This window comes from Gossypium raimondii, chromosome 1, assembly GCF_025698545.1.
Source record: "Gossypium raimondii isolate GPD5lz chromosome 1, ASM2569854v1, whole genome shotgun sequence".
Lineage (NCBI taxonomy): Eukaryota > Viridiplantae > Streptophyta > Magnoliopsida > Malvales > Malvaceae > Gossypium > Gossypium raimondii.
The window spans coordinates 50,509,999-50,536,993 of NC_068565.1; the positions used below are offsets into that span (position 1 = coordinate 50,509,999).

Below are 26,995 nucleotides of genomic sequence, written 5' to 3' on the forward strand. Positions count from 1 at the left end.
TCTTGATGAGTAGTCAAACATCAAATATAGCAACTTAATGATAAATGACTTAAATGATAACTTTTGAATAGTTTAGTAATTAATTTGTATCTTTCCGAAATTAAATGATCAAAGTGTAAACTCACTAATAGTTAAGTGACCTTCCATGAAATTTAGCCTAAAATTTTAAAACAACTTTAAGAGGAGGAAGAGGATCGTAAAATCAATAGAAAGAAAAAGAAAAACACCAAATTTCAAAGTCCCTCGCACCGGGGGAATTAACAGTAACACTCCCGCACATTTCTTTTTCTAAATTAATTTTTCCTTCAATCCAAACAGAAAAAGAAGAGGAAATTTCCTTTCTCTTTCTTTAACAGTAGCTACAAGATCTACTAATCCAGCTGAATTTAATCGAAGAACTGTTGATTATTTTTTTGGTAAAAAGATAGTTTTTACTTTTTAGATTTGGAAGAGAAGGAATGGGGGACAAGAAGGAGGAAGAAGAGTGGAGTGGAAGTGAGAGTAGCGATTACACGTCGGAAGACGAAGGAACGGAAGATTACCGGCGGGGCGGTTACCACGCTGTTAGAATCGGCGACACTTTCAAGAACGGACGTTACGTTGTGCAAAGCAAGCTCGGTTGGGGCAATTTCTCCACCGTTTGGCTCGCTTGGGACACTCAGCTCTCTGTACATCTCTCTAGCTTTATCTTACTCTATTTCTGTACTTGTTCAGCTTAATTACGACATCGTTTAGTAAATCTGTGTACTTTATTCGAGAAGTTAGCTGCTGGCTTTTTAGCTGTAGTTCTTTTTGTTTCTTTCAGTAGTCAATCCTGTAGTTGAAGAAATTTATCTGAAAAAAAAAAAGCAAATTATTCCTCTTTTTTTTTTAGCAATATTTTGATTTGACTTAATGTTTAGAAATATACAAGAGGGAATATGCAGGAGTATAAGAACCATAAAACAGTGGAAAATCAATAGGAAATTTAATTTATTCTTTTTAATAGTTAACTTGCTTTTCTTTATGTTGGATTTTAATAATTCGCTGTTGTTGTTGTTGTTTTTGTTTTTTTGTTTTTTTTAATTACAGCGTTATGTAGCTTTGAAAGTACAGAAAAGTGCAAAGCATTATACTGAGGCAGCAATGGATGAGATAACAATCTTACAACAGATTGCGGATGGGGATAAAGAAGATAAAAAATGTGTAGTGAAGCTTTTAGATCATTTTAAGCATTCAGGTCCAAATGGACAGCATGTTTGTATGGTGTTTGAATACTTGGGCGATAATCTTTTGACGCTCATCAAGTACTCTGATTATCGTGGAATGCCTATTCATAGGGTTAAGGAGATATGTTTCCATATTATAGCGGGGTTAGATTACTTGCATAGGGAGCTTTCCATTATACACACTGATCTGAAGCCTGAAAATATTTTACTCTTGTCGATGATAGATCCGTCTAAGGATCCAAGAAAGTCAGGCACCCCTCTTGTCCTTCCTAATAACAAGGACAAGATGTTGCTGGACTCTTTAAATTCAACTAATGGGGACTTGAGTAGAAATCAAAAGAAAAAGATTCGTAGAAAGGCTAAGCGAGCAGCTCAAGGGTGTGTGGAGAAGGAAGTTTCTGCAGCTGCCGGTATGGATCCTGAAACGTCTGGTGCAGCTGAGTCATCTCTGAGTGAATACACAAATGTGGATTCTATTGAAGAACATCCCGCTTGTTCTAGTAATGCCAATAGATTGTCTGATGCTGATACTACCAAGGATACTGATCAAGCAAGTGTAGGTAATAAGAGAGGAAGCCGCTCCACAAGGAGGAAACTGTTGGCATTAGTTGACTTAAAGTGCAAATTAGTTGACTTTGGTAATGCATGTTGGACATATAAACAGTTTACTAATGATATTCAGACAAGACAGTATAGATGTCCGGAGGTGATACTAGGATCTAAGTATTCTACGTCAGCGGATCTTTGGTCATTTGCTTGCATTTGTTTTGAGCTTGCAACGGGTGATGTACTCTTTGATCCTCATAGTGGTGATAACTTTGACAGAGATGAGGTATTTTATTTACAAAGCTCGTATCTGTTTTATGTTTGTCTTGGCACTGCATATGATTGATGTTTTTGTTTTAATGGTCTCTCTTATGAACTTTTCTTATTCATGCTATTGAAAATGGGGTTGGGGGGATGGGGGATTTTCTTTGGAGTCATCAGTAATGCGATAATCTTATTCCTTTGATTTAGTTCCCAGCTGAAATCCTGTAGTATGTTATTAAGGGGACACAGTACTACTTTGTTAGGTTATTGTTTTGTAGAAGGATAGAAAATGAGAAGAGTGAAAATAATAGAGGTGTCTTGTTTCTTCACTTTTGGAGGGATTTGTAAAGTTTAATAGTGGGAAATCTTTCATTGTGTTTATTCACGGTAAAATTATCATGGAAGCCCTTGTACGAAGAGTCAGATAGCGTTTTGCTTCCTCTACTAAAAAAAGGGAAAATTAGTCCATATACGTTAGATCAAATAGCAAATTGGTTCTTCTTTTACATATTCCATCTATTTCTACTATTAAAAACTGGTCCTTGTACGTCAGAATGAGGTACATGTGGCACGCCACATGTAACTGTTTGGTTATTCTATCAGTCACGCCAGTTTTTTAACAGTAGAAACAGATGAATTTTTAAATGAAATGATTAGTTTTTTCTTTGATCTAATATACAGGTACTAGTTTGCCTATTTTTTGAGTAAAGGTGGCAAAATGCAATTTGATTATTAGTATAAGGGCCTCTATGGTACCCTTACCGTCTATTCATTTATATTTTCATTTATTTGTTATACTTCACCTTCTTCACTTCTTTTAATCCAAGATACTTTAAATTCTGGTGTTCATTTCCACTGTGTTGTAACCGTAAGTTAGTATTTAGTGTCTTTGTTATTTAGACTTGGGTGTGATGGTTGGATAAGGATAAGTCAGATATAAGTATGTTCAATTTTTTCTTTCTTCTATTCATTTGGAGAGTCATATCCATATCTATGGCCCAATATGTATTGGACACATGTATTCCAAGAAAAATAAAGAGTTGGAGGAGTATACTTTAGTATTATATTATTGGAAATGATAGCTGAGCAGAATGTAAGCTATTCATGAGCCCAATATGTATGCATGTACCTATGTCTGCATATGTATACACATATTTTGGCAGCATTGTAGAGTTTATCTTACGTTGTGCTTAGGCATGAGTTCCATTAAAAAAAAGTAAGCTATTCATGTTTGAGATAAAAGTTGAATGATCAATATGGTCTTTTTTTCTGATCTAAATGGTTTGAAATGCCTGTATTTTTGCTTCCTTTTTCTGGACCCTAAACTCAATTTCATAAAAATAACATTTTTTGGTGTACGCTTATAAGCTTATGATGGTGCAAGGATATTGTTTCCGAGCACTATAATGAAGAGTGTTCCTTACTTTGGTTATGTGCTTCTATAACTTTTTGTTTTTGGTATATTTGAAGAGTAGTCACCGGTCAATGTAACTGATTCAGCTTTTAGTTTTGAAAGTGCTCACGAAGCGTTGAACATGCTAAATGGCTGAATGCCATATGTGGATTACTTTTAATTGTTGTTAAATATCTAGAATTTGCCATCACAGTTTATGATATGTTAATAATAATTTTCTGTATTTTGGAATATTTATGTTATGCATATGCCTTGTGTATGCATGTACCTATGTCTGCATATGTATACACATACTTTGGCAGCATTGTAGAGTTTATCTTTAGTTGTGCTTAGGCATGAGTTCCATTATAGAGGACAAATGAACTATGGGGAAAAGCTTGAACTCGAAAACTTAAGAAAATAAATGGGCCGAAAGTTGTTTGTTGTACGGATGTTTTGATTCTGCTTTCATTTAAACAAGCACCGATCAAAATATATGCTTTACATGAATGTAATGTTATTATCCCATATGTTCAGGACCATTTAGCTTTAATGATGGAGCTTCTAGGAATGATGCCACGCAAGGTGAGAATTCTCATTTCGACCTATTAATATTTTTTTGCTTTCTTTTAAGACTCCTGCATTTCAACTTAAATCATGTATCGAATTAATGCGCAGATTGCCTTGGGTGGTCGTTATTCACGAGACTTCTTCAACCGATACGGTGACTTAAGACACATCCGTCGGTTGCGTTTCTGGCCATTGAATAAAGTCCTTATTGAAAAGTACGAGTTCAGCGAGCAAGATGCAAGTGACCTGACTGACTTCCTGGTTCCAATCCTTGATTTTGTGCCCGAGAAACGGCCTAGTGCTGCTCAGTGCCTTGTTCATCCATGGATTGATGCTGGTCCCCGACTTTTAGAGCCATCAGGGTCTTCATCGCAAACCCAAGTAGCGGTTTCTGAGAAAAAAACGAAGGAGATGGATGATATGGAGGCAATGGAGGTTGCAATGGGGAATATTGCCATAAGTGCAGATTCTAAACATGCCAAAGATCACCAGCCTCCTTCGAAACCCTCCAACGCAGCCATTTCTTCTTCCAGGTAGGAGCTTGCCTCTTTATTTTATATATGCGTAGGCTAGTTTTGTGTCTGTATCTATGCACGGAACATGTAATTCTTTAAAAAAACATATTTTTTATAAAATATAACTGAAAATGAAATTACATTCATATGCACTGGAAAATTGCTCTTTCTTTTTAAATTATTTTTCATTTTCCAGAATGTTTTGTTTTCTTTCATCACTAGAAATAGATTGGATAAGTTATAATAATTATTATGGTGGTGTGGGAAGATAACAATAAACAAAGGTTTCAACTTTCTATCATTTTCTTTGGTTTTATTTTTCATCCTTGTATATTTTGGTATATAAAAGAGTTACAATAAAATCATTGAATCTTAAGGATACAATAAAATCTAATGATTGTTTACCTTTTGTATCGATAAAATAATTCATCGAGCATTCAGCAATGTATAACAAAGCTATTAATTTTAGGGTAAACTATCATGTTAGTTACCCAACTTTCATAAATTTTCATTTTGAATTCAAAATAAAAATTTGCAGCTTGAATATTGTCCTTGTATAGTTTTATCATTTTAACCATTTGTTATCAATTTGTCATTACATACTCGCCAACTTCAATAAATTTTTATTTTGGTCATTTTTTCTTTAGAAATATTTTTAAAAAAAAATTTTGGGCTTTTAGAGGAAATTGAGTTGTTTAGCTCTTGAGATGAAACTCAAGTTTACTAAATTCCATATAAATAGACCTGATCATAGGTCAGGTTGATACAAGGCATCTAAGCTTATTTTTTAGGCTTGGGCTCGGGTTTGTCCCAAAAAATAGGCAAAAAATTATGTTCAATCTCGGTCTAGATTTAAAATGTTAAACCTGAACTTGATTTGACCCGTCTATATTAAATTATTTTAGATTATTTTTATATAAAAATAAAATTTTTAAAAATATAATACATCAAATACATTAAAAATATTAAAATAAATGTTTCCCAACACATTGAAAATGCGTTAAAAAATTATGCTTAAATAAGACTAAGATAGTTGTAACTTAGTAAGCAAATGTCTTTAAAATAGTAATAAAATTAATAATAAAACAAGAGCTATACAATATCTAAACAACAACAATAAAATAGTGAATATAATAGCGAAATAACAATATGACAGCAGCAAAACAACATTAAAAGTATCAGTGATTAAGATTCGGAGGTTGGGTAGGTTTTTGGGTTTTAACTTTTGTGTAATAGTTTTTGTTATAATTGAGTTAGTGATTTAGTATAATATATATAACTATATATAAAATTAATATAATTATATTTTATAATATAATACATTTAGGTCAGGCTAAAAAATTTTACTCGAACCTTAATTTTTATTCAAGTTCATTTTTCATATTTATATTTTTGTTTAAACTCTCTCACTTTTCAAAGGGGTCTTTCATTTTGAGTGAGTAGCCTAATCCATGATCAGGTCTAAATGTAAGTGGCCAAAAAAATTTCATGTAAAAATTCATTTTTTTTCCTATAAAATTCAAGCAGTTAAAACACCATACTTTTTTCTTTTTACTAAAAAACTAAAATTAATTTTAAAAATTAAAAATAAAATAAAATTTCTTGTAAAAAGTCAAGTTTTTCAAATAAAACCCCATATAATTTCTTATAAAACCTCAAGTTTGTCCCTCTTACTAATAAAACTAAAATTAATTAAAAAAGAAAGAAATTGAAGAAGATAAATTGGTTCTTTTTATAGTTTTTCTTGTAATTAAACCTCGTATTTTTTTTACACTTCTTTTTTGTATTTTACGATTCATGATTTTATGTTTAAAGTTTGCGGTTGTTCCTCCTAACGTCTTCTTCAAGGATTGAATCTGTGTTCTCTTCTTAAGAGTGTAATATTCCTTACTATTAGACTCAATACTCATTGAACTTTAAAAAATTGAATTTGATATTCTTACGCAAGATATATTTAAACAAAGATATATTATTATAGTTCACCAAAATCCTTTAAATATATGAAAATCTTGAAAAAGAAATAGTATACACCCAAGTTTGACACTCTTATTTAAATTCAGTTACCTAAATCCGAGTAAAAGAAAACCCATCACCAAAGTCTAACATTTAATCTTCTCAACCAAATAGAATGAAGTATCATATGAAAAACATCATATCTCTTTGGTGTAGAATTCAACTCAAAATGCCTTTTAACTTGAACAACTCTTTTTTGCATTCTTTTATATTGCCTTTCAGGTATCCCCATCAATCTTTTCTTCAACTCCCCGATTTCCTCGATCGGAACCGTCACCGAAAACGTTTTCCAATCCAAAACATCGCTAAACGGCGGCACGTAATCTTTCGATATCAAAACCGGGACGCATCCGTTGTACAAAGCCTCCACAACCCTGGGGCTTGCAACTTCGTAGCCACTGGGACAAAGGCAGTATTTACTTTTTCTCATCAAGTCAATGTAAGATAATCCTTTCGGAAGGTACTCGTAAACTTGGATGTCTTGATCTTTTCTTTTCCAATGCTTGAACAATATTGGTCTAATGGGACCATGGTTCCCTCCTGCAAAGAAAGCTAAGATCGAACGCTTCGATGGAGATAGTCCACCGTTATTGAGCCCTTCGAGTTTATTGCCTTTGATATTGATTTCTGGGATCGATACATCTTTCATCGGATCGAACCTTTCGGAGGTGTTTGCGTTGCATAAAGCACGAATTGAGTTTCTCACTAGCTCCGGAACATAGAAGCTACTATAAGGCCCCTGAAACACAACTGAAAAAAGTATTTAGAAATAGGCTAATTCATTAGAACTTCTATCAACCTAGCGCTAAATGTTAATTCGAATATAACGTGAAAAATATTTAAAATATAAGAATAAAAATTTTGAAATGTATGCTTATTGCATGAATAACTTGAATCTGGTGTATTAAAACTTAAAAGTAATGACGTTCCTAAGTTTTAAAGTTAAAATATATTTTAAGTCTCTATACTTTTCAGATATTTAAAATTTAATCCTCTTACTTTCATTTCAATGAATTTAGTCCTTCTACTTTTCAGATTTAAAACTACAAATTCAATTGTTAACATCGTTAAAATTCTTTTGTTAAATTCAAATTCATTACAACATAATTTTTAAGTTATATGGTTATCAAGTAAGTCTTTTTTAATTTCAAAATGTCACACCAATAAATTTAACAAAAAAATAACGATATTAACAATTAGACCTGAATTTTGAAATTGAAAAGTTGATGACTAAATTCTTGGAAATAAGCGTACATAGATTAAATTCCAAATTTGAAAAGTACAAAAACTTATAGCATGTTTTAACCAAGTTTTAATAATACAATATGTTCTTTTAATTGGTTGATACTTTAAATTGATCCCAAATTTTAAAATGTTCTAATCGAGTTATCAAATTATTATATCGTTAAAATCCTTCATCAACTTAGGCTTTAAATGTCAAATTGATTCAGACATGGATCATATTTAGAAACATATAGATCAAATTTTAAACACATGTATCCATTGTATGGACAATTTAGCTTCAAGTATTTTAAGCACATCAAAAATCCAAATTGTCTATACAACAAATATACATGTGTTAAAAATTAGTTCCACATGTCTTACATATGATTAGTATCATATCCGAGCAAAGCATTTAATACTCAAGCTAACGAAAAGATGTGATTGCTTAAATCGATAGAAAACATTAACCCAAAATCATAAATGACACAAAAGGTAAAGTTACCCAATCATGGCAAGCAAGGATGAAGTGATCGGCGCCAAGGCTCCGGTTCCAGTGTGGGTGTTTAGCGGTGATAATGTTGACGTAGTCGGCGACGATCCTCCCAAAGGAGCGCAAATCATGAAGGAAATGACGCATTCTTGTGACACTGTAAGGTAAGAAGAAGGCATGGGCATGGTGGGGATTGTGGGTGCGAAATTTTGTATTGATTTCCATCTTATTGATGAATTGTCCTTCTATGGTGTATATCATCCTGCATGGGCCGTCGTGAAATAATGGAACCTCCCCTTCTTTGTACACGAATATCTTAAACTGTATCTCCATTTCCAGGTAGCTCCTATTTCCATATGGTGATTTTTTAATTAGTTGGCACAATAAGAAGGGTGAACTCAGAAGTTATTTTAGGAAGGGTCGAAATTGAATTATAGATTTTTTTGTGAAGTTAAAGTGTAATTTTATTTTATATTCACTTATGATTTCATCATTTTTATCATATAATAACTTTTAATTCTATCTTTTATTAAGGGCCGATACCTACCCTCTAAATTCACCCTACATAACAAAGGATAACAATGTTAAAACAAGACGGGATGTACCATAATGATAACCAACCTCATCGGCAATGCTCATTTAGTGCCTAACTTTTGTCTTACCAATACGATTATCTAAGTGGCACTATAAGATAAGGAGTGACTCATTATATAAATTCAGGAGCACAAGGGAGAGTGGGATGGATTCCACAACCTCCCTGCCTTCTCATTTTTTACGGCTCCTCGCCCATATAGGTAAATCAGCCTCACTTTGATCACCTCCTACTCTTTGTTGACACTTGATATCAACAATATGTAAGAGTTCTCAAAGTTTTTATTATCAACATTGAATAAATTACATATTATGTGAATTGGATTGGTCAAACTAAAGTCTCGTTTTAAATTCAGAAATGTTTAAATAAAAGTATTAATCAAATTTTGGTAATTGAATTGGTCACATCATCAATTTTCGGTTCGATCAAATAAGTTATTAAAATTTATAAAAATAAAGTATTATATAGAATTTGAGATTTAGTCTATGTGCTTTAAAAGTTAAAATTTCAATCCTCCTATGTTTTCAATTTAAAATTCCTAATTCAATCATTATCATTATTGATAGTTTCGATCAGAATTTGTTAATTTATCATGTTTATTTTCTGTCATTAATCATATGTATTATCATTTAAGGACGACTTAATCAAAATTTCAAGTTGACAAATTTTGACAGAAAATTCTTACGATTTTAATAATTAGACGGAGACTTTTAAATAAAAATAGAACTTATTTTTAATTTTTAAGTAGAATAACTAAATCTCAAATTTCGTCAAAGTATAGGGACTAATAGCATATTTTAACTAAGAAAAAACTGTTTCAACCAATTTAAGTGGTTTTTTAGCTCAGTTCAATCAATCCGTACTAGTTTATAAATCAACTACTTTAACTCATCTTTTTGAATTGATAACCCGACTAATTTTCAATCCAACTCATCCGATCCGATTTATATGGAAGTGATTGAAAAGGTTGTAAGATGCCCACTTTATAAAGTTAGAAAAGAAAGAGAGAATAATAATATGATAACCTAATTATTAAAGTTAATTAGTGATGAAAATATATGAGTACCTGTGAAAGACTTTAGCATTCCAATAAATAGGACCATCTGGGCTATAATCAGGGTCTTTTAATCTACTCCCATTCATAGCTTCTTTAATGGCAGCTCTTGCTCTTTGTAGACCTCTTTCCAACCTATCCAAATCACTCCAATACCACTTTCTTCTTCTATGCTTCAATGGCCGATCATCATTTAACTATGAAATAACAGTTAAATCAACAACGAAAAAAAGCTTGTTTAAAATCAACAAAATCAAACATACCCTTTTCGATATACCACAAGTTGCAGCCAAAAATGAAGAGAGAAAAAAGTATAAAAGAATTGTTTCTTACAGTGTATTGAACATGTAGGAGCTGTTGCTGTTGAGCAACACTTGATGAAGAAGAAGAAGAAGAAGAAACAGAGTTGTTTTTAATGGGGGTCTCATTTGAAAAACCTTCTTTTATGATTTTTGAGTAAGGGTTAGTGTAACTGAAACCCCCAAAGGACCTTTTTGAAACTAATGAAAAAGATAGAAAGCTTGTAAGCAAAATCAATGGTATCGCCACTGATAATAATACTACTTTCATGGATGATGATGGTGATGATGTTTTAGGAAGAGCAACAAGTTTTGAACCTTATCACCATAGCTGAAGCTTTAATGGGTTTTTTTAACTTATGGTGATTGCCAGTTTCTTTCTAGGAACTTGATCTTTGTGTTGGGATTTTTTTTTTCTGAGAAAATCAGCTGTTTATGATATTCAGCCAATAACTGGTTCTAGAAAAGGATAAATATATTTATCATTGTGCAGGACAAAGGCTTTTTTACTGTTTTGAATGGTGATAACGGGGACCATTTTGCAAATATTTAAAACAGTATTATTGAGTTTGATTATAATTTTATATGTTTTTTACAAATGAAATGATTTTCTATTTGGGTTGAAATGTATTGTTATTTCTTATGTTTAAAATTTTAAATACATTTTTCATTTAATAGTTAATATTGTTAGTATTTTCAGTCAAAATTTGTCAACTTGACACGTTGATTAGGTTATTTTGTATGATATAATATATAATTGACGAAAAATAAATATAGTAAGTTGACAAATTTGACTACCAACAATAATGATGATGATTGAACTAGGATCTTTAAATTAGAAAAATAAGAGGATTGAATTTTTAACTTTTAAAATATAGGATTAAATCTCAAATTTTATAAAGTATAGAGACTAGTAGCATATTTTAACCTTCTATTTGATAGGGAAAATCAAAGAGAAAATCAAGTTTGCTGATTCCAGAAAATAAATCTTTATTTTAACTAATTAATCTTATTTTCTTTAAATAAAAAATTAATCAAACACGAATATATATATATATATGATGATTACAATGAATTATTTATTTATCAATTGGGCATAACATCGTTACCATCACTGACCCTAACATTCAATCTTCTTAGCCAAATGGAGTGAAGGATCATATGGAACACATCGAATCGCTTCGGTGGCGAATGAAACTCGAAATGTCTCCGAACTTGCAACACTCGCCTCTGCATTCGTATGTATTGCCTCGATGATATCTTCATTAGTATTTCCTTCAATCTCGGGATATCCTCGACCGAAACCACCACCGAGAACGACTTCCACCTCAGCACGTCACTGAATGGTGGCACGTAGCTTTTCGATATTAGCACCGGGACGCATCCGTTGTAGAGTGCCTCGACGATCCTCGGGCTCGCAACTTCGTAACCACTAGGGCAAAGGCAGTATTTACTACTTCTCATCATTTCGTAGTAATTAATACCTTGCGGAAGGTATTTATGTACTTTGATCTCATCATCCTTACCTTCCCAATGCTCAAGTAGGATGGGTCGTATCGGTCCATGAACCCCTCCTGCAAAGAAAGCCAAGATTGGTCTTCGAGATGCCGATGGCCCGCCGATCAAACCGGTTAATTTGCCAGTTCGAAGGTTCATTTCCGGAATGGACACATCCTTAACCGGGTTGAATTTTTCCGAAGTGTTTGCATTGCAAAGAGCACGGATCGAGTTCTTTCCTAAGTAAGGATTCGAAAAGCTAGCTTCCGGCCCCTGTATTTTTCAAGTCTCGGACTAAATATCTACAATTTCTCTATAATATCCAAATTTGAATTAAATGAAGTCAACAACTTACCCAATCATGGCAAGCAAGCATGAAATGATCAGCGCCGAGGCTCCGATTCCAATACGGGTATTTCTCCGATACAACATTCACATAGTCGATGACGGTCCGTCTGATGGGACCAAAATCACGCGAGTCGCGCAAATAAACGAATCGGACCATCTTTGCTACACTGAACGGAAGGTAAAAAACATGAGCTTTTTCGGGATTGTTAGTTCGGAACTTCGTGTTGACATCCATTTGGTAGATGAAGTTTCCTTCCATTGAATATATGCTCTTGCAAGGACCATCATGAAACACCGGGGGCTCCCCTTCTTTGTATACAAACACCTTGAATTGTTTCTCCATTTCCATATAACTCCTACAAAAAATTACCAAGACATTAAAGACAAATCAGGGACAAGATTGAGATTAAATTATATATTTTTATGAAAGTTAATATGCAATTTCACTCTGATTTATGATTTTTAAACATTTTTTAGAGGCCAAATTATAATTTTATTATAGATTAATTTCAATGGCATGGGGGACATAAATAGCAACTTAACAATGTATTAGGCCCCCACTACCTCTACAAGCAAGGAAAATGACTATTCAAGTATCGGATTATTCCTTTATCTCAGCATATATTCGACTCATTTTACTATTCATTTAATAAATAAATATTTCGAACTTCAGCTCGACTCGATCTAACCATGAGTAATGCGGTTTAACTATGTCTATAGCTAGACCCGAGCCAAGTTTAGATCAAGTGGTATCCATGTTACCTATAGGTGTGCTATATAAAGTATAAATCTCACCAATTTTCTTAATGGGTGAAAGTGTTTTCTTTTTGTAAACCCGACGAGACTTTCAATGAAAACAAAAGAAAAATCTTATCGAGAACAATACCGATCGACCCATTGACGGGTTTATCGACTTCAATGTGGTCCCTATTTAGAGACCCAAAACTCATGTAATCATGCTTATTGGAAGATCCAGTTCAATGATGATGACTAATGATATCAAAATCATGACAGAGGAAGAATATAATTTCATAATGATACTGAATGTTGAAATTTAAAAAATATAGAGACTAAATTTTAAATTTATAAAAGGTACAGGGACCTAAGGCATATTTTAACCCATTTCTTTTCACATGGCTGGACAAAAAATCATCAAATCAAGGTCTATGTCATTCCTTTTTCCACATTGTTCTAATAAGATTAGAACGAAGAGTGGTAAAAAAGATGATACGAGAATTCTTTTGTTTTCCTTTTTACCTGTGAAAGGCCTTAGCATCCCAATACATGGGACCTATCGGAACGTAGTCGGGATCGAGTAACTGACTCGAGTTTTTAGCGTCTTTGATCGCGGCTCGAGCTCGTTGCAGTCCTGCTTCGAGCTTATCCAATTTGGTTCGGACTCGTCGGTTTCGTTTTAAAGGAAGAGATATCGACTCGTTCAGGGATATCGTAGCGTTCGGGACACCGGTGACGGAAATGTTTAAGTTGTTCAGCTCGTTGGTGGTGATATTTAAGCTAGCTTCCTTTGTTTCATCCTGTTGGATTCACCCAATGGCGGAGTGTCACAAAAATTCAGTGATAAAAATAATAAGAGCATTATATTTATATTATGGTTCAATTCGGACAGATAATATACAGTATTATAAACTTTTAACCGAAATTATACTAAATATCAAACATAGTTGAACCGAACCAAACATTTTTCAATTTTTATTCAAATCTTTTTGCTTAACCTTACCTCATATTTGTTGAATACTTGAATTACAACTTACTCATATCAATATTTTTCGGAAAAAGTATTTTTTTATACAATATTAAAAATGAGAGATGAGTTGATAGGATTTGAACCCGTGTCAAACGGGTTTGTCTCATAAAAACTTCAACCATTATTCCATACAAACCAATATTCAAGAAATATTTTATAGATCTAAATTCATATTAAAAAGAATTGTTTTTATTTAAATTTAATTATAAAAAGTTCGTGTCAAAAAACTCGAATTCTACTAGATCCCACGACTTAATTTTACTATTCATACATTATAAAATATTAAAAAAATTATAATAATAATTAAATAAAAATATTTCTTTATTATTTAATTTGAATTTAATAAAATATATTATATAAATCTAAATCGAACCTGATAATCCGACTGGTGGCTCGGACAATATAAGTAATAAAATTAAAAAAAAAAACACCCAAGAGAAATGTTTGACCAGCGGCTGCTAAGGGGTATAATTGTACTTTCTCACATTTTCAATGTCAAATGCCAATCTTCTTAGAAACCAATTAAAGGCTGCCGAACTTATGAAATAAAATTTTAAAGGTAAAAATATGTAATAAGTGCTTATATGTTTTATAAATTTAAAATTTAATCCTTATATTTCTATTTTCAAGAATTTAGTTCTTTTACTTTCTAAATTTTAAATTTTAAGTTCAATTGTCAATGATATTAAATATTTTGAAATAAAAAATACTCATTTGATAGCAATATAATTAAAAGTACATTATGCTAAACTTGAATTTAGCAAAAATAATTTTACGAGTGTTAATAGTTAAAACCTAAATTTTGAAATGTGAAAAAATTGAATGGACTGAATTCTTAGAAATAAAAGGTATAGAGACTAAATTTCAATTTTAAGAAAAGTATGGGAATTATGACATATTTTAACCAATTTAAAAACCCATTAAAATAAAATAAAAAACTAAAGAAACTTGATTATTAATTAAGAGTTAATTTTTAACACTAATTAATAATTATAGCATGATTTACCCAATTGTTTTCTTTATATATATAATATTTTCCAGATTAAATTATTTATTAAATTATATATTTTTCCAAAAATTTAAAAAAAAATTAAAGGAAAGGGACATGCATTATATCCATATTAAGGAATATTAGGAATATAATTCCTGATAAGAATATCAATAAAAAAAATTTTGCATGAAAGAGAAATCACTTACAAATTCGTGAATTTCCATGACTTGAGCTTCAACATCAAGTGACTTATTAGTTGACCGATTAAGCGTCGCCTCACCCGACACAGCCACCGCTTCCGCCGCCGTTGATACTTCTTCACTAACTGCACCGAAATTCCCAGTACTGCTATTTCCAGAAGGAGAAACATAAACCCAATAACTTGAATTCCTCGGAACCAAAACGAAAATGATGAACGAAACAAGAATCAATGGAACTGTAATCATCAAAAGCTTGATCGCCGTTGATGAAGAACCCGCCGGCGTCGGAAGAAAACAGTTTTTGAACCTATCCCCACTCATTTCTTCCCTTTTTTTTTTGGGGGGGGTATTTACAATCTGTTTCCTACCAAAAAATCATCTTTCAAAGCTTTAAAAGGAGGTGATTTCTTGTTTTGTTCTTTATAAATTTTTGTTTTTGATAAGTAAGAAACAGGTGGAAAGAAAAACCAAGAAAAAGGGTATTAAAAGTACAAACATGAATGACAAGCGTCTTCCAGTTTATGTTCTCTTTGTTCGAGTTTCTTCATGCAATTTTGTTTTTAATTTTCCAATTTCACCCTTCTCCTCCAATCACCGATTCTCTCTACTTATTTTGCCTTCACGCGCCCTGTTTTTTTCTTTTCTTTTCTTTTTTCTTTTTGAGTTCATTAGTTTGTAATAAAGTGAATTTACTTTTTATTCAATGATTTCAGAATCGGATCGGTAGTCGTAACTCACAAATTCGGTTAACAAATTATTTAAAAAATTATAATAAAAAAATTAATTTAATCCGTCTGTATCGATTCTCATGTCAATTAGATAAATACTTTTATCCAAATTGATATCTCGACCAATTCGATCAGTTTAAACAACTTTACATTTTTCTTTCCAAGACTTCGATGTTACTTTTTCATCTTTAAAATCTGAACTCGAAATTTTCCTTAAAAAATCCAACGACTTAATAGACATTAATGTAGGTAGTGGACTTATTTGTATGAGATTGGAATAAAACAACATTTAATCTTTAAATTTAGTAATTTTTTTGTTCGTATTAGTTTTAGAATTTGACTTTTTTTCAAATTTGGTTCCTACAATGATACGACACTTTAATATTATGTGATATTAGTAGCTAAAAATAAAATTTTAGGTGATAAGATGTCGTAATTTCATAGGGACATGTCATCAAAAGAACCAATCCCTAAAATAGAAAATTTTTCATTTAAGTTCTTTAAAATATTAACTTAGTAAAGGTAAAATTGCATCGGCCCCTAAAAATATAAAATTTTGATTTAATACTTTAAAATTATAAACAAAGATATAGGCTATTAAATGATGAAATTATATTTTTACCATCGTAAAAATTACAATTTAATTTTGTCCCCTAAAAAATTTTCGGTTTCGCCCTAAGAACCAAAATTGAAAATTGTTATCAAGTTCCAAAACTAATTTGGATCCAAATAAAATGTCAGTGACTAAATTCAAAAGATATTATCAAATTTAAGGATTAAATGTTGTTTTATCCTATTAAATTTTTATTTTTAATAAAAAATTTATTTAATTTTCAATAATTACAAAATTATTCAATTTTTGTACACTATATAAAAATTAAATAACTAAGGCTTCTATTAATTAAAAAATATTTTATTCGTTATTTTTATAATTTTTTGGTAATTTTTTATATATTTTTTGAACGTAAATAAAAGGTAAAGCATTAATAACACTTCCTATATTAAAGAGAACATTAATTAATGTGATTAGGCAGATACTTTTCACATTAACATAAAGTAAAGGAATTTATGAAATTAGGTCATACATAAGTTTCCTATTTTTGGTATATTTTTATCTGGTTAATTTCTATTATTAGTCTTTGTACTATGCATAAATTGTTAATTTGGTCCTTTTTAGTCTTTATACTTTTTAAATTTTAAGATTTTAGTCCTAAATCAATGGTAGTTATTAATTTCATTAAGTTGCGTTATGCTATTTTCAAACTTTGATGCGGCAAACAGTTAATAAATTTAATGATTGTGGTTTGTATTAATCTTGAAATTTTGAAATTGAAAAATATAACAACTAAGAATGATCTAATTGGAGAACATGTACTAAATCTATAATTTTATGCAATACAAGATTAATAGCAAAACTTAATCAATCAGATTTAACTATAATTTTTTATAGGGCTAATAACAAAATTGATCAAAAGCATAGATATTAAATCCACAAGTTATGCAAAGTATAGGGGTTAATAGCAAATTTTGACCTTTTCTTATTTTTACTACTGAAAGCCTGAAACAGCACGTGGGTCGACTTTCACCTTCATTTTTACTTTATTGCACTTTTTGTAAATATAATCTTCATAATTAATAAAAACAGATTTTACTTTTACAGATTCATCTTTAATTTTTTTAGTTTCGATTTTGAGTAAATTAATTTCTTTTAAAAATTAGAGTAATTTAATCTCGTTTATTTGAAAGTGAGTAATTAAGTATAATTAATTACGATACTAATGTTATTCATCAATTGTACATAATTTATATTAGTATAATAATAAATTTAGTCTTCGATATTTATATATTTTATATAAACATTGACTGAATGTGTAATTGTTATGGCTAAATTTATTAAATCGAACCAAAATTGATAAATGTGTCAACTTTAAAATTAAATTTATTATTATATCAATAAAATATGTTATAATTGAGAAAAAATTAACGTTATGACTAATTACCCTTAACTGCTCGCCCTCAAAATTAGAAAATATTAAATTGCTCTAATTTTTTTAGAGGGACTAATTTGTTTAATATAAAATTAAAAGGACCATATATGTTGTTTTACCTATACTTTTCATATTACAGACATTGATCAAACTTCTCACAGCACAGATCATTAAATTTCACATAGGAAGGCTATAATTGTCCTTTTCTTGTTATTTTTTGTTTGTTAGTTCCACTGTCGAGAAAAGCATGCAAGGGGTAGTTTGGTCTTTCAGACATGATTTTAATTTTGCATTATTTATTTATTTATTTATTTTTGCAGTGGGCACCTCCAGTTTATATGCAGAGTACAGAAGAGAGCCAAATTTGAAGCATTGAACTTCAAGCATCAGCACCCTAAATTTGTGCACTATTATTGCCTTTCTTACATCATACCCCTCACATGCAATTTCTTTTATTTTCCAAAAAGTCCACATGCAATTTTCAACTATAGAGGAAGTAACTAGTCCAACCTTCTCCGAGGCGAAGTCAGAAAATTATTTTGGAGGAGGTCAAAAATAAATCATAAAATTTTGGAACGTCGAAGTGCAAGTTTATCATTATATTAACTTGTAATTTTTTAAATTTTAAAGGGGCTACAAGTTAATTTTACCATTGGGAGGATGCCATCGATTACCCCTTGTCTATGCCCCTACCACATCTCATTTGAGATAACCCAAGGCACATCATAACGCTATTCTATTTAAGTTTATGGCACCGAATCACTTCCCTTCACCTATCAATAGCAACCCAACACATGACACCTCGAGAGAGAAATTTTATTTTCTCCTACTATTTCTCTACTCCGCCTACTATTTCTCTTAAATTAATTCTGGGAAGTCAAGATTCAAAAAAAGGTGAAGCCCTTTGAAGAAAGTAGCAAAGAACAAGGACATGATTAGACGATGTTGGATGTGGAAGTTAATTTGATAGATAAATGTATGATCACACTATAAATCTAAAACGATGAAACCACAATGGTGGTTCTTATACTAAGAGTCAAATTATATTTTGCCTCATTTACTCAAAAAATGAATAAATTACTCCTTGTACGTTAGATCAAAGAGTAAATCGATGTTTCTGTTAAAAAATTCATTCATTTCAACATGAGGTACACGTAGACGACACATGTCACTAGAGGTGCTCATGGGTCAGGTCAGACCAGGTTTAGGTTGAGTCTAAGCATGATATTAACATACTTTATGCTTGCCCAAGCTCGGCCCGACCTAAAATTTTGCCCAAACCCGCCTATATTTGCAAAAGACTAACTAAAGCTCATTTTAGGCCCATCCATTTTATTTTTTTATTTTTTTAAATGTTTATATTATATTATTTTAATATTTAATAATTTTTTATTTATTGAAACTTATATAGTCATCTTAACATTATTTTAATGTTTACATTAGAGTAGTATTATATATTTAGTATAAGTTTTTTTTTAATGTATTCTGAATTACATAATATATAAAAATAACATAATATAAAGTATTATAAACTTAAAATAGGTCGAGCTCGGGCCTTGAATGTTCAAGCCTGAGCCTGATCCATATTTTAACGGGCCTAATTTTTTTGCCCAAATCCATTTTTTAGGCCTAATATTTTTATCCAAACCTTCCCAAATTTCGAGTCTGGGTGGGTAGCCTGGCCCATGAACATATCTACAAGTCACGATTTGGTTATTTCGTCAGCCATGTCAGTTTTCAACAATAAAGATGGATGCATATACGATTTAACAAATTAAAACATAATAACATAATTTAACCCATAAATAACATAATTTTTCTATTTTTCATCATAGGTAGTTTTGAATGGTACATCTCACCTTCTTATTTGGTGAAACATTAAATATTTTTGCAAAGAAATAGCATAGTATTGAATTAGGTAGTATCACAATTAGTGGAGTTATTTCCAATTATAGTCCCTTTGATATTTGTTGTTTTCAAACTGATCCGGAAGTACATTTATAGAAGAAATAGCAAATCACATGATAATGTCATCAACAACACGACACTCTTTCTAGTAAGTACATCACATGCTTATTATCAGCATGATTTATAAATGTTTGAATATATACCAATAGTTGTGCTTCTAGAATTTGGATTTATATTTTAAATATAATGTAAATTATAAAATGGTTATTAAATTATTCAAAATTTTTATTTAAATCATTGAGTTGTTAAAATTTTAAGAACGATTGATGTGGTCGTTAAATTATTGTTTAGCATATATAACATAATATATAGTAGACATGCAATTTCCACGTGATTTTTACCGTCACGACTAAAAAGACTCGAACTTTATCGTGTATAAACGTCATGTGCGGGTTCTTTTAAATTTATTTAATATTATTTTTTATTTGTAATATATTTATACCTATAAATTATATATATGATTAATTACAAACCAAACATGAAACTTTTGGCAATTCCTTTCTAAAATTAAACTAACACAACACGTTACAATATATATATATATAAAAGAAAAATGAACTTCACAATCAAATTAATAAATTAAAATACAACTAATTAACTTTAACATAAATATCAATTTGAATATTAGTATACATCCTCTTTAAAATAAAAAATTATATATTTAAGGTTAAAATGCGTTTTTAGGCCTGTACTTTTTATACATTTGAAATTTAGTGTCTTTACTTTTATTTTCAAGCACGTAGTCTTTCTATTTTTCAAATTTTAAAATTCAGGTTGAATTATTAAGATTGTTAGAATCAAGCTAAATGGGCAATATATGTCGAATTTTTTTATTTGGTCAAATAGGTTGTTTTTTTTTTTTTTTTAAGATTTAAGGAAATAAGTTGATTTTGGAGAGAGTATGTGAAAGAACGTCTAACTGGGTGAGTTTTATGCTAACATGTTGGGAGAGCACGCACAGCTGGAAGCGTTTTCTGAAAATTCCAAAGAAAACGTGTATAGCTGGACGCGCTTTCCCTGACATGTCAGCAAAAAGCTCACCTAGTTGGAAGAGCTCTCCTACCAACTGTGTAGAAAGCGTGGCCAGCTGGACGCGCTTTCATGCACTCTCTCCAAAATTGACCTATTTTCTTAAATGTTGAAAAAAACGGCTTATTTGACCAATTAAAAAATTCGGCATATATTGCCTATTTAGCCTTAAAATCTTACTGTTATATTTGTTGATATGACATTTTGAATGAAAGAAATACACACTTAGCAACCATCTAACAAAAAAAATACATTGAATTGAACAAATTATTTTAAGCTATGTCAACAATTAGACTTACGTTTTTAAATCAGAAAAAGAGAAGGATTAAATTTCAAATGTGTAAAAAGTAGAGGGACCTGAAGCATATTTTAACTAATATTAAAGAGTAATCTTTTTACTTTTTTGAAAAAATAGAGCTTAATCAACTCTTAATTATTGAAGAGAGAGAAAAAAGTGAGTGTGTATGAAGCAAGCGTGGCATGGTTGCCACGTGTGATTGAAGCCAAATAAAGAATAAAGACAACACGTTGTCTCTCTCTCGCGTCGGTCCCCACACACTTCGTTTTCTCCGAATCTCTAATTATTTTGGTTAAATTATTTTATTGATGGAGGCTTTATATTATTTTATTTTATTTTATTTTAAGATTAAATTAAATTGATTTTTTTATGTGAGTAAAATAATAGTTTAGAAGATGATAACGTGGAAAATAAGAATTTTTTTTTAAAAATTCAACATTTTCGGAACACGAAAAGAAAAGAGGGATTAAAGTATAATTTTACTATTTATTAACTTAAAATTATATAAAATTTAAAAGTCTAAAAATTAAAATTTTCATTTTAGGGGCGGAGCCTCTGTTAGCCCCCTTCCCTCCGTCTTTGTTTCTAAGTTGATCCTCGATTAACAAATGATACTAATTTGATAAAAGATTTTATAATAAATACAAGTAAGAACTAAATTACTGGATTTTTTTTCAATGTCATTCTAAAATTGGAAATGCTAACATTTTTTAACTCCAACCTTATTGCCATTTACAATTTTACTTGTTTGCTTTAAAATTAAATCATAAGGATTAAATTGTTGACTATAGGTGGATTAATCTGCTTTAAAAATTATATTCAGGGACTGCTAGATAATTTGACCTTTTTCATTTTGTCGGTAATTTCTCAAGCTACTAAGCACGAACAAGCCTGACCGCGAAAACAAAAACACATGAACAAGCCTATTTCTCATATTTGAATCGGTTGAATCGGTTTGACCATTAATTCTTAGTCCGTTCAGTTTAATCTATCGGTTTGTCTAGTTCAATTAAATAAATTATTAAAAAAATATAAATATTAAAAAAATTAATAAGTCAACCAGTCCAACCCTTTAGTCCAGATCGATACCTCCATAAGTTTCCAATTCTATTAGTCCGGTATGGTAGTGAAAGCAGTGGTAAAAACTAATAGGGTAAATTACACTAGTAACCACTCAACTATTGGGATGTTTATTTTTTCTTTTTGCCACTCAATTATGAAAAATTACAAAATGATCACTCAACTATTTGATGTCGTCTTTTTTTATCATTAGCTGTTAAATGGCTAACGAAAAAATAATATGACAGCTTTTAAAATTAACATAATAACAACTTTAACTTTCAACATTTACACATTGTGTAAAGGTTTAAATTTTTAAAATGAAAACTAAATTGATACAATGTATAATTGTTGAGTGTTAAAGTTACTATTATACCAATTTTAAAAGATTCCAACTTATTAGAGGCTAGTGACCAAATAAAAGAATTTTGAATAGTTAGTGATCATTTTATAACTTTTATTATTGAGTGACTGAAAAGAAATTTACTAATAGTTGAGTGACTACCGTGTAATTTACCGAACTAATATTATGTATATTTCCATTGGAATCAATATATAGCAAAGATAAAATAATCACCAATAATCTTTACAACAACACTGCCCATTTCTAAAGCAATGAAAACCAGAAGCATCCCTCACCAAAATCTCTCTCTTTGTAATAATGGATACATATTTCATGAATGTATGGCAATCTCCACACATATGGATGTTCTTCACTATCCTTATGGGTTCCCCATGTTTGGTCATTAAGATCCCATATGTTGCTGCTAGTTTTGCACTATGATACAGCAAGAATTCCTTCTTTTGATGCTCCTCGACCTCGTGAAGGACGAAGCTTGTGTCTGGAACATACCCAGCTTTTTGGCATTCCATCACGAGTATTTCTAACCCCCGATAGATGTCTTTCGTTTGGGGATGTGATTTGTCCCTTGTGTAGAATGGGTGTATGTTGTTTTGATGAATGATCCAACTTCGAGCTGGGTTTTTCCGGAAACCCTTTTCTCTCATGTCTTCCCTGACTGTTTCGGAGCAATGCCATCTCCCTGATGCGGAGTATAGATTTGATACGAGTATGTATGTTGATGGATCTTGTGGCTTCATTGCTAGTATGCGCTTTGCTACTCTTTTCCCGATTGTTGTGTTCAAGCGAATTCTACAACTGTCAAGCAATGCACGCCAAACGGATGCTTTAGGCTCGACAGGCATATTCTCGATTGTTTCTTCGGCTTCTTCGAGAAGACCCCATTGTCCTAAAACACTAACAAAGGAAGCATGATGCTGTGAAGTAGGCTCAATGTCGTAATCGGTTCTCATGGAGAGAAATAGTTTACGACAATCATCAACTAAATCCAAGTTAGTGTGTCGATAAGCCGAAAGAACTAAAAACAAAGTAATTGTATCTGGCCGTATCCCGGCTTCCTCCATTGCGGACCAAACAGCCAACGCCTCATCACCCTGCCTATGAAGAATATGACCAGCAATCAAAGCATTCCACGAAACTACGTCACGTACAGGCATAATATCGAAAACTTTGATCGCATCATTCATGTTCCCACATTTGGCATACATGCTAATTATGGAATTTAACACTCCCAAATCAGTCACAAACCCGGTTTTAAGAGCATAGCAGTGAATTTGTTCTCCCATCTTTTCAAACCCTAAAGTTCCACATGCACCGAGTATGGAAGTTAAAGTTACTTCATCCAAATCCATTGTTCCTTCTAGTCGGCATCTTAGGAAAAACAAAATTGCCTCATCAGGTTGCCCATTTCGGGCATACCCACATAACATCGATGTACAAACAACAGAGTTATCGTGTTCAACTGGCCATATCCGGAACATTTTCTCAGCATCCGCCATCCTTCCACACCTAATGCACATATCTAACAATGCTGCTTCGACACAAACATTTGATCCAAAACCAAACTTGAGACAAAAGCCTTGAATTTGTTCACTAGCTTTCACATCCATGACCAACGCACATGCGTTAATAACGCTACTCAAACTGAAATCTGTTAACTCTAAACCTTCCTCCACCATTTCGATAAACAACTTTACCGCCTTCAAACCTTCACCATTTTTGCAAAATCCCGCCATAAGAGCATTATAAGAAATGCAATTCTTCTCCAGCATCTCATTGAAAACCTTCATAGCCAAATCCACTAACCCGAATTCCATATAGGCAGTAATCATTTGAGTCCAAGTAATAACATCCCTAATCGGCATGCTCTCAAACAAAACCGCAACATCTCGTACTCTACCAAATTGAGTATAAAGTCCGATAAGCACATTATTCACACTCAAATTACCCTCTAATCCAATTCTAATAGCGTGAGCATGAACTTCTTTGCCTTTCATAAAAGCATTACTTCCTTCACAAGCACTCAGAATAGAGGAAATAGTGAAAAAATCAGCTCTAAAACAACCAATTCCTTGCATAACACGGAAAAGTTCAAATGCTTTTTCATACATCCCTTCCTTCACTAAACATGAAATCACGGTATTCCATGATGCAACATCTCTTTGAGGCATTTCATCGAACACCTTAAAAACAAGCCTCAAATTCCCAGTAAATTTCCAGTAAAACCCCATTAAAGCATTGGCTACAAAAGTACTATCCAAAAAACCCATTTTAACAACCAAACCATGAATTTGAAATCCCAATTCTGACTCCAAAACCCTAATACAAGCACTTAAAATTGCAACGAAAGTGAACTCATTAGGCTCAATACCTTCAGTCCTCATCTTCATAAAAAGTTCTATCGCTTTGCTTCCTTGATTCGATTTCGCAAAACCCGAAATCAACGAAGAGTAAGTTACTAGATTAGGGCAAGAAAGAGAGGCAAAAACGTTGAGAGAATGGTTAAAAAGACCCAATTTCAGGTAAGCTAAAACAAGAGAATTCCCTAAATGGGTGTCTTCTTGAAGCTTGAGAGAACAAGCATGAACAGCTTTTGCCAATTCAGCGTCGGAGTACTGAACTGAAAGGTTAAGCAAAGTGAGTAAGGAATTAACGTCATTACAAATGTAGGGTTTGTAGTAGAGTGTGTGACAAGAGACAGCGGTGGTGGAAGCGAGGAGGAGGGGGCGGTGGTGATGGGATTTGGGTTTGGGTTTGGGGAAGGAGAGAGAAGAAGAGCACGGTGGATATGGCGGTGGTTTGGTAGGGAAGAGGTGGCGGTGGTGGGGGACTGGGACTGGGTGGTTTTGGGGATGGATAATGGTGGACATGGATTCAGACAAAAATTAGAGGCGCCAAACATACCTTTCTACTATAGTTTCTTTTAACTCTTGTTTATATCGTTTTATTGCTCGTTAAATTATTACTAAGTTATATTTTATTCATTCTAACTTTAAAAAATTATAAAATAGTCATTAAAATATTTAAATTTTTTTATTTAAGTCATTAAATTATTCGAAAATTTTTATTTAAGTTATTAGGCAGTTATTTTTTTAAAGTCTGACTAGCAAGCTTTAAGCGACAAATCAATGATTGGTATGATGGATTAGCACTCACCGATGAGTAAAAGAATATACCTTAAATTTAAGACGATCTGATAGTTAATGTCGAAGACAAGAGAAATTTTTTTAAAAAATTTTGATTCGCAGATTCATGATGTTCAAAGTTGTTTAATGCAAAAAAAAATTGAATAACAGTAAACAAGGAAAATGACCACCTTTAATTGATATAGATAATACAAACGAAAAGAGCTATACAATAACAATTTTAAAAACTCAATTATGAAAAATTAAAAATAATCATTTAACTATTCGATTTTACATTTTTATCACCGATAATAAAATGAGTAACAAGTATGATTACTTTTAAAATTGACATAATAATAATTGATGATCATAATAGTAATGGGTAATAAAATTACACAATGTATAAATATTAAAAATAATTTTTTTAAGGGTAAATTACACCCATTGTCACTTTTGTTTATCTTAGGTTACATTTCAGTCACTTATGTTTGAAATGTTACGTTTTAGTCACTTACGTTATTGTAACATTTTAGTCACTGAGCCGTTAATGGTCGTTAATGGTGTAATGGTAAGCTAACGTGACATGTTAAATTATCATTTCAAACAAAAACTTTAGGTTAAATTATACAATTAGTCCCCATAATTTTTCGTTTTGAGCAATTTAATTCTTTTATGTTCTTTTAACTTTCTTTTCTTTATTTTCCATTCTCTTATGCTTCTCCCTCTGTTTTCCTACATTCTTTATTTCTTTTAACATATCAGGAAGTCGAATTGGTAGTGAAGAAAGAAGCATGGTATGAGTTTATGGGTTTTAGTTATAGGGTTTTGGTTATAGGCAAATGATGACAGTCGACTTTCTACTTTTTTCACTGCCAATTCGACTTCTTAATATGTTAAAAGAAATGGGAAAGATATGAAAACAGAGGGAGAAACAAAAGAGAATGGAAAAAAAAAAAGGAAAGTTTAAAGAACATAAAAGAAAAAAAATAAATTTTTAAAACAAAAAATATAGGGATCAATTGTATAATTTAACCTAAAATTTTGTTTGAAATGATGATTTAACTTGTCACGTCAGCTTACCATTACACCATTAACGACATTTAATGGCTCAGTGACTAAAATGTTACAACATAGTAACGTAAATGACTAAAACGTAACATTTCAAACATAAGTGACTAAAACGTAACCTAAGGTAAACAAAAGTGGCCATAGGTATAGTTTACCCTTTTTTTTAAATCAAGACTAAATTGACACAAATATCTAAAAATAACAGTTAAAATTACTATTATATTAATTTTAAAAGCTATCAAATTATTTTATTGACTCTTTTGATCAGTAATTTTACATTTGTTAAGGAAAAATTGAATAATTTTATAACTTTTCATAATTTAATTTAATGACTAAAATAATAATAATTGGTTGACCACAAGTGTAGTCCACCCTGAAAAAAATACACTTTTTAAACCATGG

At 31.3% G+C, this 26,995-nt stretch overlaps 4 protein-coding genes across 4 annotated transcripts; 1 reads left to right on the forward strand and 3 right to left on the reverse strand.

Moving 5' to 3' along the window:
• Nucleotides 1–211: 211 nt before the first annotated feature.
• Nucleotides 212–7,144, forward strand: LOC105786381 (uncharacterized). The gene is made up of 5 exons (XM_012612769.2): nucleotides 212–668; nucleotides 1,072–2,040; nucleotides 3,949–3,996; nucleotides 4,090–4,514; nucleotides 6,732–7,144. The coding sequence occupies exons 1-5, from the start codon at nucleotides 459–461 to the stop codon at nucleotides 6,955–6,957; spliced, it is 1,878 nt and encodes a 625-aa protein (XP_012468223.2). The 5' UTR covers nucleotides 212–458; the 3' UTR covers nucleotides 6,958–7,144.
• Nucleotides 7,113–10,609, reverse strand: LOC105787113 (probable glycosyltransferase At5g03795). Its single transcript, XM_012613558.2, has 4 exons — nucleotides 10,203–10,609; nucleotides 9,882–10,066; nucleotides 8,236–8,569; nucleotides 7,113–7,259 (listed from the first exon to the last, which is right to left on the reverse strand). The coding sequence occupies exons 1-4, from the start codon at nucleotides 10,437–10,439 to the stop codon at nucleotides 7,215–7,217; spliced, it is 801 nt and encodes a 266-aa protein (XP_012469012.2). The 5' UTR covers nucleotides 10,440–10,609; the 3' UTR covers nucleotides 7,113–7,214.
• Nucleotides 10,610–11,198: 589 nt separating this feature from the next.
• Nucleotides 11,199–15,613, reverse strand: LOC105786384 (probable glycosyltransferase At5g03795). The gene is made up of 4 exons (XM_012612772.2): nucleotides 14,976–15,613; nucleotides 13,271–13,548; nucleotides 12,021–12,369; nucleotides 11,199–11,938 (listed from the first exon to the last, which is right to left on the reverse strand). Exons 1-4 carry the CDS (start codon nucleotides 15,288–15,290, stop codon nucleotides 11,255–11,257), a joined length of 1,626 nt encoding a protein of 541 aa, XP_012468226.1. The 5' UTR covers nucleotides 15,291–15,613; the 3' UTR covers nucleotides 11,199–11,254.
• Nucleotides 15,614–22,555: 6,942 nt separating this feature from the next.
• On the reverse strand, nucleotides 22,556–25,316 carry LOC105786385 (pentatricopeptide repeat-containing protein At5g03800). The gene has a single exon (XM_012612775.2). It carries the CDS (start codon nucleotides 25,268–25,270, stop codon nucleotides 22,613–22,615), a length of 2,658 nt encoding a protein of 885 aa, XP_012468229.2. The 5' UTR covers nucleotides 25,271–25,316; the 3' UTR covers nucleotides 22,556–22,612.
• Between the last annotated feature and the right edge of the window lie 1,679 nt (nucleotides 25,317–26,995).